Source organism: Bactrocera oleae, chromosome 4, assembly GCF_042242935.1.
Source record: "Bactrocera oleae isolate idBacOlea1 chromosome 4, idBacOlea1, whole genome shotgun sequence".
NCBI lineage: Eukaryota > Metazoa > Arthropoda > Insecta > Diptera > Tephritidae > Bactrocera > Bactrocera oleae.
In genome coordinates, this window is record NC_091538.1 from 65699659 (window position 1) to 65713705 (window position 14047).

At 34.2% G+C, this 14047-nt stretch overlaps 2 protein-coding genes across 9 annotated transcripts in view; both read right to left on the minus strand.

The window, feature by feature from the left end:
* Positions 1–2737: 2737 nt before the first annotated feature.
* The window catches only part of LOC106627209 (nuclear factor NF-kappa-B p105 subunit), a 34650-nt gene continuing 23340 nt past the window's right edge, over positions 2738–14047 (minus strand). For 7 of the 8 annotated variants that reach the window (XM_070107976.1, XM_070107975.1, XM_070107978.1 and 4 more), the window contains 8 exons: positions 13874–14031; positions 12732–12855; positions 5231–5302; positions 4661–5167; positions 4016–4167; positions 3844–3955; positions 3682–3779; positions 2738–3612 (listed from right to left, as the gene is read on the minus strand). In XM_070107976.1, the coding sequence (XP_069964077.1) occupies positions 3430–3612; positions 3682–3779; positions 3844–3955; positions 4016–4167; positions 4661–5167; positions 5231–5302; positions 12732–12855; positions 13874–14031 (1406 nt within the window). In that variant the 3' untranslated portion in view covers positions 2738–3429. Of the gene's footprint in view, positions 3613–3681; positions 3780–3843; positions 3956–4015; positions 4168–4660; positions 5168–5230; positions 5303–10725; positions 10982–12731; positions 12856–13873; positions 14032–14047 lie in introns of those variants that run through there. The other variant, XM_014247333.3, reaches the window with a different exon arrangement.
* Positions 7092–9157, minus strand: LOC118682212 (arginine kinase). Its single transcript, XM_070107798.1, has 2 exons — positions 9112–9157; positions 7092–8779 (listed from the first exon to the last, which is right to left on the minus strand). Exons 1-2 carry the CDS (start codon positions 9155–9157, stop codon positions 7434–7436), a joined length of 1392 nt encoding a protein of 463 aa, XP_069963899.1. The 3' UTR covers positions 7092–7433.

Consider the following 14047-nt stretch of genomic DNA (forward strand, 5'->3'; position numbering starts at 1 on the left):
TTCAAATATTTTGTTATATATTCGCCTTTCACAGCTGTTTCCTTTCCGCTCAAAGCCAGCTTTTATTTATTATTATTTATTTGCATACCAATTAGTTTAATTAAGCTATCGCCTATTTGAACAGACGAATGGCGGTGTGTGATAATAACTATAGGGAATTTATAAAAATCATGTGAACACGTTCACTTTGCTTGCACCGAAACTAGAATACCCTACACAATTAAAAATTTGCCATGCAAGAGCTTTAGTTCGACTGGTCAGTTTGTATGACAGCTATAGGTTAAAGTGGTGAGATAAAAAAAAAATTTTCGAAGATAGTAGCGTTGCCTTTGACAATATCAATAAAATAAGTTTCCATACAAGGACTTGACTTTGATCGTTCAGTTTGTATGATAGCTATATGCTATAGTTGTCCAATCGAGAAAGTTTTTTCGCATAATTTAGAGTTTCTCTAGAAAATAATTTAAGCCAAATTTCATGAAGATGTCGCGTCAAATAAAAATGTTTTCCATACAAGGACTTGACTTTGATCGTTCAGTTTATATGGCAGCCATATCTTACAGTAGTCTGATATCGGCAGTTCCGATAAATTAACAGCTGCTTGGGAAGAAAAGAACGTGTACAAAATTTCATAGCAATATCTGAAAAACTGAGGGAGTAGTTCGTCACACAAATCATTTATATTTATATTTTATTAGTCCCAGACGTTTCCTTCTGCGAGTTACCAACTTCGTGACAAACTTAATACACCCTATTCAGGGTAAACATATTATAGGCCATTGAGAAAAAAAGCGCACAGTTGTTCATTATATTATCGACTGCTGGCTCTTAGTGATAAGCGATAAGCTTGATAAATACACAGCTTGTTCACTATAAGTTCAATTAATTTATTTCAAAAATCTACAAAATACTCAGTAATCAAAGAAAGGTACAAATTGTGTGGGAAAATCTGATGCAATCACTTTCGCTATAATCGAATGGTGATTACTTTTGTTACTCTGCGATTTATTTTATCAGTTAACAACAATATATGCGGGCTGTAAAAGTCTATTTTAAGTTTTTGTATTTTATCTACAATACAAGTAGTTGACACTTCAGCTGTCTGCTCTTCTATTGTTTTGAACACATTTCTGTTTACACGTGTCACATACTTACTTACACAGTACGAACAGTAATCATTACCTACCAGCGACTATATCTATTTATTTTGGTTTCAGTATGCGTTAAAACAACTTAGACAACGGCAATTACACCTAATATATTTGTAAATTTCAAGCACCCACTTACATATTTCAGAATTAGTTAATATTTTAATTCAAATATATAAAAGTATTATTATTTTCCATGTCAAGTACTCAATGTTACTTTGTAATAATAATAAAATTTTGTTGTCAACTGTGTTACTATGTACTTAAAAATTAATCTGCTATTCAATAATTACATCAAGTATGTAGTCAAAATGATGATGCAAGAAAAAACCACATCATTTTTGAACTTGCACAGCAATTTTGTTATGAAAATCAAACCAGAACCGATTAAGCAACAGACTACACGATTCGTCCAAACTAAGAGAGTGGCGAATCGAACGCAAGACTGGCATATACTGTTCATCTCTCTCTCTCTCTCTCTCACAACTGTATTAAAAACAAGGTTTTTAACAAGAGAGCAGAGAGGTGACGAATAGAAGATAAGCTGTGTGATTGGGTTTACACACATACTTATTTATCGCTCATTATCGTCATTTTCTCTTTTTGAGGCGATCATTGCGTTCGCACGGGTGTCACTAGTCTGACAACTCGAATCAGACAATTTTCTGCTTTCTTTTTTCTCTTATTCTCAAATTCTTGTACCCTTCATTATATGCGTATTTGTCTCCAGCTAATTTTTGTCCTAATTCGCCCTTTTCTATTATATTCCTATTTCAATGTGCGATGCTTAACCATCTTCGCATACATCTAACAGTATGCGTTTTACAAGTTGACCCTTTTGCGAAATATACTCCTTATCTGCCTCTAATCTGCGGGCAATTGTTTCTACTTTTTGCGCTCAATACACTCTTTTTCTTCATTATGTCGACTCCAAGCGCTCATCTCCATCTCTACTTCACATACCAAATACTTTGAAACACCGCTTACTTCCACAAAATTTCTTTGTCTGTCGTCAGAATTCTACTGCTAAATTATTGTTTAGCGGAGGTTTATCCATCAGATAGGAGATTTATTTAAATGCAGAAGATGCCTTAGGGTAGGCAGTGATTTCACTTATATTTATATAATACTATAGTTGAACATGCGTTCCTTTGTTATACCAGAAACTTCAATGTATGGATCAAGAGCTAAGATTATCATATAGGTATAAGCAAAGCGTTTTGAGCATATCATAAAGCGACTAAAAGTTGAAGATATCTTACAACTGAAAGTTTTTCAGACTGAGCATGATCGGTGCTTTCACTAATCAATCTAATATATATAGATATTTTTATTAGATTTTAGGGTACAGATGCTACAATACAAACTTAACGAAATTCAGCATGAATTCTTGCCCAACACAATGCTATAATCTCCGAATATATTTTTCAGATCGGACCAGTATAGCATATAGCTGCAAATACAAACTAATAACTAATCAATTAAAATGAAGTTCTTGAATGGAAAACTTTTTATTTGTGAAGGGTATTATAGCTTCGGTGCAGTTAACGTTTTATCTTAATTATAGTAACGAGAATAAAAAGTATAACTTTAAATGAGTTTTTGCATTTATTTATTTATGCTTTTTACTACCAGCTAAGATTTTAATATTTCAAACTACTTTAAAACTACAATTTATCGTGTATAGAATTTCGGTAAACCCGCATTATAAATACAAGTACTTCTAGTGCTAAATGTATGTATGCCAGTGTTGCTGATAAAATATAGCCTTAAATCTAGACTTATCTTCAATGCTTTATTGAAAATAGAGCCGCTGTTTGCTATTCTCTGAAATATTTCGATATATTGCATAAACAAATTTTTTATTAAATTTTCCATTTATAATTTGACACAAATTTTTTGTTGCTTAAATTTCTAAAAAAAAGATTACGATTTTAGTATTTCACTACATATCGAAAATATTATTAAAATTATTGCTTTTATTAGAGATATTGCTTACAATGCTATTTATTAATAATTTCCCATACACAACTGCACAAATGAAATATTTTTCGCCTACTTTTGTTGACGATTTACTTAAAAAATTTACGTTTTACACCAACTAACTAAATATTCAAACTATTTAGAATTTCAATTAACCACATTGGTATTAAAAATGCAACCCTGCTCATTACAATACAAACGGTTTTCCTCTTCTAACTCTGGCAAACTTCAAATATGAGCTTCTATTTTTTATTGCAAATGCAACCCTGCCTATTACACTTATATGCATTGTGAGTATTTAACGGTTCTCCTCCTCTTCCTCTTGCAAACGCAAAATATCGGCTTTATTCATAAAGTAATAACTTGGCTGACGTCCTTTCAGATCTTTAGTTGTACGCTTGGCACCTTTTTGTATGAGTATGCGACTTAAGCTTTCGATGGCATTCGTGCCCATGGCATAGTGCAAGACAGTGCGTTCCAGCTGAAAGTCGAGTAGTTAGCCATATAATTTTACCTACATGCAAAACATTTTTTTAATTGCACAACTTACATTATCACCAATCTTCAGAGCTTCCGGATAGATATTTACAAAATGTTCCACGACTTCTTCGTTCTCTTTCAAAACTGCTATATGCAAAGCTGTGCGTCCTGGTGAGTAAATAGAAAGATTACATTTGCTATCGGAATTTTTATTATTGACATTTTAAATTACCATAGTAGTTTTTGGCTTTTAAGAGCCATTTGCCATTCGGCTCTGCTACGATTTCCTTCGCACGTCCGACATTACCGTCTCTTATCATTTGATGTAATTCTTCGCGCAATTCCTGTGAAACGTATAACCAGAAGAGGCTTAAATATAACATATGTAATAAACATTTACTTACCTCCAATGTGCGTAGATTGCGTAGAAAGTTCGCAAGCTCTTCGTGTTCACGCTCGACAGCTATTTCCACTATACTTAATTCGTTGTCGTCGGTAATGTCTACGATGTGATCATAGCCTTCCGCAGCGAGCATTTCGAATGGCTTAACATCACCTGCAATGATAACAAATAATAGATAATTTTTCGACAAAAATATTAATATAACCACTTTTACTCTCTTAATTCTCCTTTACTTTTCATCTTCTTTTTCAATTTTCTATTAAATGTTTTTCTAATATAACTTCTTTTCTTTATTTACATATTTATTATCTCTATCTCTCTGTAACTCGAGAGTATTACGAATGGCTTAACACCGTCAGAGAAAACCACAATTTATCGATAATTTGTCGATTAAAATATTCAATTTCAGTTTGAAGTAAAAGTTTTTTCATGTTCTTTTCCCCAACTATGGATCCTCTCTCATTCTTCTCTCTATATAGCTTTCTAGAGTATATATTTCACCTCAATCTTTACCTCTGTTCTTACTTTATTCTACCATAATTTTTTGATTACTCTTGATATAAGCTTCCCTCTCTCTGCTAGTCCATCTCTAACTCTCATAATCACACTCACTTCTTCCCCCAACAACTCATTCGATTTCACTCACCAATCACAGCTAGCGATAACACATAACGATCGATATCTTTCGCATTCGATGGTTGATTCGCCTGTAGCGATACATCACGCGCCGTTCGATACAATTCATCTCGATATGTTATATCGATATTCGATTCCTCAATTAGATGCATTAGCGCACCGCGTCGATGTGAACGCGCACATGCGAAATGTAGCATACTTTGTCCATGCTCATCGCGATCATCAACATTTGCTAGCGTTTCCTCGTCCTCATCGGCATTCGAAATGTGATCTTCTTCAATGCGATCCTCATCGCCATTTATATTGCTGTCACCGCGCAAACCCGTGCCCGTGCGTCGCACCATGCCTGTGTGGGACGTTATTGTTGCGGTGGAATTTGTCTTGCCACTATTACTCGTCTCTGTGGGATCGCGCTTGTGTAGATAATTTTGCAGATAATTAGCGAGAAATGCAACGGGGTCTTCCGGCCGTTTGTTGGCGATTTCCGTGAGAGCTTTAATGAGCGGATCAGCGAGATCTGAAAATGGAAAAGTGAAGAGTATGAATGTTGCCAAGTGAACTTATTATTAAGTTAACTCACTGTTCGCTAAATATTTGCCTTGCTCCGTTTTAAAAATGGGGTTCATTTGACTGCCGCCATTTTCAGCTTGACCTGAAAATGAATTAAAATTGCACTAAATGTATTGTTCAGCTTTAAAATTATATTTTGTTTACAATATTCATTTATGTAAGCCGAAATTTTAGTTTGAAAAAGCGAAATAATTGAAATTTACAGAAACATTTTTGTAAGAAAAATGTGCATTGAAGTAGAATCTGCTAACCAGATTAGATGAGTTTGTGAAAAATCCATTATCCATCAGTGAGTATTAGCATCAACTGCATTACATGGATTACATACAATACAATTTGATTCATTTTCATTCGAATTTCAAGACCAATACCTCTAGACTTCTCGCAAATGTCGGCATCGTTTCTTGAACTAGTATTTGCAAAATTTATTTTGTCAAATTCTAGTTAGACGTCTAAAAATTATTTTCCAATTTTAATTTTCATTTTGAAATGCGTTCTCCTCATTATTTTATTCAAATATTGCTTAGACTACTCTCCAATCTCTCTAAAAGTAAGTTTTCTTTCCGCTTCTTAACTCTCTTTACCCTAGTTATTCTATTTTTCAGTGATAACCCTTGTGCCAACCATCTTTAAAAGAAGCGTCTGAACAGTTCATATACATTAATTTAATCCTAAGTAAACAATCAACGTAAAAGTTGGAAGAAAGCGGTGAAGCACTGTCATTCAAATTTATTTGAGGAACGAAGAAACATTGGAATTGGTAGACATTGGAGTCTAGATGAACAAAAAACGATCCAGTCCTCAGTATTCCCAAACACATTTGTGGCATACATTGTAATACTGAAACAATCATAGCAACAACCCGGTGTTTGATTGCATGAATAATTATCACCCGATTCGTAAAGAAAAGCCTGGTCATCTAAGAGAGATCTTAGTATTAATAATGTTTATAGAAGAACTTTGTGATTCTCACAGTGAATCTCAGATGAGAATATTATAAGGAACTAAATCTTAATTTATCACTGGTGGTGAACGAGGATTGAATATTTTTTTTTGACAATTAAGACTAAAGGATTCCCCACAAGCTTATAACTAAAACTTTTTTGAAAATGATCTTAATATGAAAGATCTAGATGAAGCCAATACTGGCTCTATTTGGTATGTTTAACGGTCTTACGTGTACATAATATACAATAGTGGCTTTTTGAGCAATAAGAGTTAAGTAACACTCTTTTGTCTCAGTACTCTTTGGATAAATTTGAGGCTAATCCAGAAACTTCGGTGGATCTTTTCTAAATATGAAAGATTTGGATGACGCTAACTCCGACTCGAAATGACAGTTTTAATAGTGTTTCGATTATATAGAATATTTTTTTCGGATACGAAGTGATTTTTAACTAACCCTTTTTAGAGAGCTCTTTTGAGATTAATGAGCAACTCAAAGGCCGATTTATGGTATTTTCGATAATTTCTGTTATAATAAACGAAACGACTGTTATAATACATATACCAAATTAAATGGATGAAATTTAAAATCACCAAAAAATCATCATGATGTAGGTATCGATAATTGAATCAGCTAAATCTTGAAAAATTACAGAGCTTAGAGGTAACATACATATGAACCCAGATGTGTAGCTCGATGAAATCTTATGAAGCATCCAAGTCATAAAAAGCATTACAGTCTAGACAAAAAAAAATATTGAGCAATTCAAAACAGAAATGGCAACGAAAAGAAAATTGTTCTTGGACGTTTCGACAAAACACGATTTTTTGCACCAAAAATTAAAATATATCAACAAAGAAACAGGACACAGAAGTGAAGACTAATTAATGTGTTATGAGTTAAAAAGAAAATGTACGAACCCGCATTTGTTGTTATTCAAATGTTCAAAACCCACAAAGTCTCAGAAGAGTGTTCGAGTATTAGGGATGAGCCGCTATCGAAAGCATTGAAATTTAGTACTCATGCAATTATATTTACAGTTTTATCGAAAGTGAAAAATTATGCCTTGATGTTTTGTAGAATTCACTTATGTAGGTATGTATTAATATGTAGAAGGTTTTTAATGCTTTGGTGTAAATATTTGTATTTGGCATATCTTAATGACTTATGACGACGCATTTTGATGCTGATTATTAATATTTTATATTTTTTGGTTTAATTACTTAAACTCCATTCCTTCTTCTTCTCACACACGACTGCTATAACACTAGTTACGCTCCACTAGGCTATTCTTTTTGCGACGAAATATTTTCACCAACATCGAGGCGATGTGCTTCGAGTTCGTCAGGGACATGTCCTTCTCCAGCGACACAATATTCGTCACCGCCGTACAGTAGTCTTGAAAGAGCACATACTCGATTACACCCAAGCTCTGCATATTCACTAACTGTACATCCGATTTGGACATAGCGCAAGTGATGAGATTCAGACCACGCACCAAGCTCAGATGACGCAAATTGTCCACTTCTTTCATCAGATTTGGCAGATTAATTGTTGTTGTAAATTTTAAGCCTGTACCCAAGTAGGATGGACGCGCTTGCAGATAACCCAAAAAATAGCTCTCCTTAAAGTGTAGCTCACGTTCCAGAAACGAAATGACGCGTCCAACACGCGTATATGCCGCACCCATATTGGCGGCATTTGCGCCACTCGATGTGGAGATCACGCGCAAATGCTCCTGGCAGTTTAACCAAAGTGCCAAATTATTCGCCGAGTTAACGTATACACCACGTCCATAAGGCCAGAGGTTGCCATTGATAGCCAACGATTCGGCTCCCTGCACTGTATCTTTCATATCCAGCAGCGGTATCAAGAGACCCAACTGCTGCAGCGTTGCATATATTTCGGAGTTCTCCTCCAGTATCTCGGTTAATGTATAATAGCTGCCCGACTCGGTCTCACCGATAGCCTCAACGAAGTGATTAGTGAATATTTTACTCATAATCATGCGTTCGGCCTGTTCCACTTGTCCAATTGTCAAATTAACGGGCAACTCGAAACCTTCTAAGTTTCTTGAACACTCTACGGTACAACGTTGTATAAGATTTGATTCGTCATCAAAAATAAAGCCGGCCGTATTGAGCCGCACGCCATTCTCCATCGGAAAGAAAGCAATGCGTGGATGTGGTTTAAAATCCTCATTTATACTCATGCAATGCATATCTTTAATGAGTGGCACGAGAAACTCCTGAAAGACGACAAACACATCGAAATCCGGCGCTATGACGCCACAATTTATATCCTCCTCGAGTAGACGCACTTTCGAAGTCTTACGCATTGAGGGCCAAATAATATCGAAGAGATTGTGATCGAGTCGCGTTTGTCGCAATCGTATCTTCTCGAATACGCTACGTTTTAGAAAGCGACTCAAATAGCTTATGACCGACACTTGTAGCGTCGAGGCAGTCAATGGCTTACGATGCGCCAGCGCTGAAGCTGCCGACCCGCTCAGCACTTTGCTCGACTCTTCGATTACACTGAGGCAACGATCGAGTGTACGATTAATATCGACATCTTGCAGTTGTCGCCTCGAGCTGTGCAGATCATCTGGTACTAGTGAGGGTTGTTAGTTTTATTGTTTTGTTGGAGGTGCGATGAATGTATGCGGTTGTTGAAAAAAGTTAAGGAGAAAAAGAGAGATAGAAACAAAGTGTGCGGATACATATGGTAATGCGTAGATGAGGGAGAAAGTAAAATTTATGAGAGGTTATTATAATCACTGTATTCATCATTTACGCAAAATAAGCAACATTTAGGCGAAAGAGATATACTTACTGAAAAAAAAAAGGAATTGAGAAAAGTGCAGACGAAACAGTTAAGTGCTAAATACGAGCAATAATTTAACTCAAAAAATAATCGAAAAGCTTTGCACAATGCATATTTACTAATACGAAACATATAGCGATGAGTTGAGTTTAATGGATTCCACATTATTTTAAAATTTCTCATGAACAAAATTAAATTATTTTGAATTTGAAATAAAATCACAAAAGACCAACTACTAAGGTATCTCGTATGTATGTTATAAAATAAATCGGCGATAGGAACTCCATGTTTGTAGTTTCCATTCCTTGCCTTTTTTGCCTAAAACATTGTTCTATTCAAATAATCAAATAATAAAGTTCTTTACTAAGAAAAAAACCTCAGCTTAAAGTCTTCGTATTTTGGTCGAAATTTATGGAGAACATTCTCTAACTGAGCGAATGTGCCAAAAGAGGTTCTCACAATTTAAAAGTGTTGATTTTGACTTGGAAGATAAAGAATTTTCCCATTTCTAAATGCTTAAAAGCAGCCAGACACATTCAAAAGCAAGGCAATTGAGTGACATTTGAATTTGAACCAAGGGTCTTTGAAAAACGGTATTGCATGTCAGAAATGCTACTTGAACGCTACAAAAAGATATCAATATTTGCATCGAAATGTGACTAGTGTTGAAAATTGGATCCATGAGCCAAGTCAACGGCAAAGCCGAATATCCATAACACCAAGGTAATGCTCCGTATTTAGTAGCAACAGAAACTAAAACTGAATTAAGTCAATATGAAGGAATGCTACCGACAACAGCTCATCAAATTGAAGTGAGCGATTGGTGAAAGACGAACAGAATTTGTGACCAGACACGAGGCAACTAATTTGCCATGTTGGAAACTCGCGGCCTCATGTTACAAGACCGCTTAAAAACTATTTGGATACCAGCTGCTGTGCAGTTTTGCCTCACGCGCCGTATAGCTCAGATCATGCTTCTTCTGAATAGTATTTGTTCACAACATAATAGGGTAACAAAAATTTGCATTCCTGGCCGACACGCAGACACAATTATTTTAGTATAAAATCCACGAATTTCCAGAATAATGGGAACCTCTTATATATATATATATATTTATAGGCTCAATATATGGTATAGATTTTTAGCCAAGCAAACTGTACAACAGTCAGGTATCATTCTCGGTATGTATATTTTGAATAAACAAGGGTAAAGAGAGTTTAGTTTAAAAAAAACACAAACTCAATCAAGTGAAATGTCCTAAAATATCGCTGAACTGAGTTTACAACTATATCCAAATCCTCAGCTGCTACTATATATATATACAGAACGCCGTATTTCTTCGCTTAATTGCGGTTTATTATAAGTGTTCTAAGAAGTTAGAGCACTGCGGTCAATTTGCTCTCAATTCTCACATGACACTTACTATTAATAAGATTTGCAAAGCTAACGTCACTATATATTGGATTAATATTTTATTAGTTTAAAGCACTCGACAGCCCAACACAAGGAAATCTGTTTAAATATTCATAAATAATTAACTTTGTGCTTTTTGAGTTAATCAATAAAAACCGTTTGAAAAATACACATTTAAAAGAGGAAGATTTGAAGGATAAATGAAAACAATCAACGCGAAGCAAGTTTCTGTGCAATACTTCGCACTTGTAAATATAATTATTATAAAAATTCTTATTTAATTCCGTCAATATAGTATTTATAATTTATGCAAACATACCAAAAATGTCGTCAATATTATTGATGAGACTATTGAAAAACTCACGATCGCCGATTGCTCGCGACATTTTTGCTGATTTTATGATTTTATGATAAGCTTATTAGCTGAAAACTAACAAATAATTAGTAAAAAAATGGTACACTTCGCTTTAACGGTTGCCACCGGTACACTAATTACACAATAAACGAGGTAAACACAAGGCACGAGGAAAGGCGGTCAACGCAATCAATTGTGACCCAGAAAACCCGCAAGCAGACGTGTGTTGACCACAACAGTAAATCAATGACTGACAGCGGCAAAGGCACACGACTCTCCAATACAAATACATTTATTCCGTACATATGTATAATATACATATAGGTAAACACACGGCTGAGTTTACTACATATGTAGTTATATGATTATATGGTATATATAATATATATGTATATATGATATATATATTTATTTTATTTATTATATATGTATATAAGGATAAGTATACTTGTTTAGTTCTTCTGTGTGGCCGCTAGGGATTATGGTTTTTAGAGTTACATCTAATTTGAAATTAAAAAAAAAATCGATTTTCATATTTCGATAAGCTATACCCACAAAAATCATATATTAAAGATTTAAATTGATCCTAAATAGTATTTGAGCTCAGTTAAATCAGGTCCACCAGTTGATTTTTAAACTCCTTTTTCTTTATAAGGCATTTTTCGAATTCGCTAAGGGATTACTCTGATACAAAAAGTCCGATCGCTTTAAGATTTTTTTTACATTTGCTTATCACACTAGGTCTTCCCTCTAACAGAGAACAGAACGGCGACTCAACATTACCCAATATATATTTTCCAACTAAATTTCAATTATTATTTTATTGTTAACATTTTATTTTTAGTGAACTGTGTTTATTTAGTAAATTTTTTCAACGTATTCTAAAACACGCCTGATAATTTAAAATTTTTTACGTCACATTAGCGACTTTGGAAGAGTCAAACAAGGTCAACAGCTTTTGCTTGTAAAAAAAGTCTTTCAAAATTTATTATATTGTAAAAGTATTGAAGTCACTAAAAACGTCTCTACAAATTCTATAATCCCGACTGTGATTATTATTATTGTGTATATTACGCTATTTCACAGTTGCTGACGTCACATTAGCCAAAGCTAAAAATACGATCATGAGCGATTTTTTCTTGTCAAGTAAATAAGACAGTTCGAAAACATATTATCGGAGTTCTGGGAACATTAAATAATTTTTTAAAAAATGAACTCCCGCTTAAACAATTATTGGTATTTCAGTTTTACCACAAAAAGGTGGTGAAAAATATAATCCCATTTAAAAACAACTTTAAAAGTCAATATAATTTCCTACAACAAATTTATACACATCCATACAAAAAAGTCTGTCTTTATGTACAAACATGCGTTAGCAATGGCACTCAACAGCAATCGTTGCCTGTAAAGCTTTACACCGAGCTAAAAGCTGATTCAAAAAATAAGGCCGCAAGTGAAAGTAACCGCTGCAACCGCTAAAACAAATAAAATTATTAATTTAAAATGAACTAATGAAGTTTACCGTAACGCCCACAAACCGTCTGCAAGAGGAAAACACAAACTGTTATACTAAAAACGACAGCAGTGTGGATGAGTGATGAAGTTTAGTGTATTTGTGTGTGTGGATATGTGAAACTATTAGAAAAACCCACATATCCAGCGTGTTAAAAGGAATTTAAGGCAAATCAAGATGGGGTGATTGAGAACTACTTTTCGCCGCATTCAAATGGGAAAACATATAAATGAAAAGAAAAATATATTTACTCAAGTGCGCAATTTCTTGAAAATACACACACATTTAAAATACGAAAAAATAAGAAATAAAAACCTATAAGGCAGCGAGGTAACCGCTAAGCAAAGCTCACCACTGCTATCTTTTTAGTTAATGTAAACTTTGTGTAGATACAATAGCATGCATGATTTTTATTTTTTTTATATAAAATGTTATAGGTATATAAACGACGCCTTACCTTGATCATTCAGCAGTTCATCCTCGAGCTCTTCTGCGCCAAAATTGCTCAATAACTTTTTATAGTTGAGTATATCTTTGGCTTCTTCGTCTTTATTTTGATAGAACTCAGGCGTGTTCCCAAGCTGCATTTTTAATGAGAGTGGAAAACAAGAAAAGACCATTCTCATATTTACATAACATATTTCGACGCTATTATTAAGCTATTCACGATTTTATATATATATATATATATATAGTATATATATGCATACTGTATATGTATATATACTTAATTAGGGTTGTTAAATGGGAAAATTACTGCTGATATGTTACTCATACGACGTGGTGTGCCTCTAGTGGCAAGATATAAGTAGAATTAATAGTTAGCTGTTCTCGAGAGAAATATAGAAATTAATAAATAGGTTGTATAGAAAAAGTACGGAATATTTATGACAGGCAGGCTAAAATTTTATACGGAATTAGTTTCAATATATAAGTCAACTTAGTTGACCGCAAGCTTAGAAAAATCATTACAGGCAAGCAGATAGATTGATAACTCAACACCACAAGAAAACACTTTAACTTTGGCTGCACCGAAGCTATAATACGCTTCATAGCTGCATTTCTTACAGCATTAAGGACCATAAAAGATCTATGATCTATGAGATCTAGAATGGCGGTATATGCTATAGTGGTCCGTTATTAACAATTTGTTCGGAGAAAAATTGATTTGAAGAAAGTTTGTAAAATAAAAAAGTTTTCCATACAAGGACTTGAACTAGATCGGACAGTTTGTTTGGCAGCTATATCCTATAGTGATCTTGTCCAATGTTTAAAACTATTCAAATCATACACTCCACATTCTAATCTGATACTAACCTTTATACAGTCGTTTGATCTAGTTTTCTATAGAAATAAGGAATATAACATGAAGCCAATGTATGAGTAAGAATTCTGCATTACACAAATATGCATATGAATTTAGATACTCAATTAAGTAAGCACTTTGGCTGGGTAGCTGAGTGCATATAACCAATTTCTATAAATTTTTGAAACACTACTCCTCATACTATTCGCAATTATCGCTCATCGTATGCATGAAGTGCAATAACAGTTTTCGAGCACAATAAAACAATTTTTAACAAAAACTTTGACACTTACCTTATCCAAAGCTTTACTGTTGGCACCAAGCTGTGTGAGTACATTGTAAAAGTGTCCATTATCATTAATTGTGGCGGCATAATGTAGCGCTGTACGTCCATCATTGTCGGTGATTGTGGTGGTTTCTGGAAAACGTGCCGCCAAATACCGCACAATATCTGTGGGAGAATATAA

What these genes read in the sequence shown, in the direction of transcription:
- LOC118682212 (XM_070107798.1), bottom strand. Translation starts at nt 9,157, where the DNA reads ATGTGGAATCCATTAAACTCAACTCATCGCTATATGTTTCGTATTA. An exon ending in TCGCTATATGTTTCGTATTA is followed by an intron (nt 8,780 to 9,111) that starts GTAAATATGCAT and finishes AACCCTCACTAG; the next exon opens with TACCAGATGATCTGCACAGC.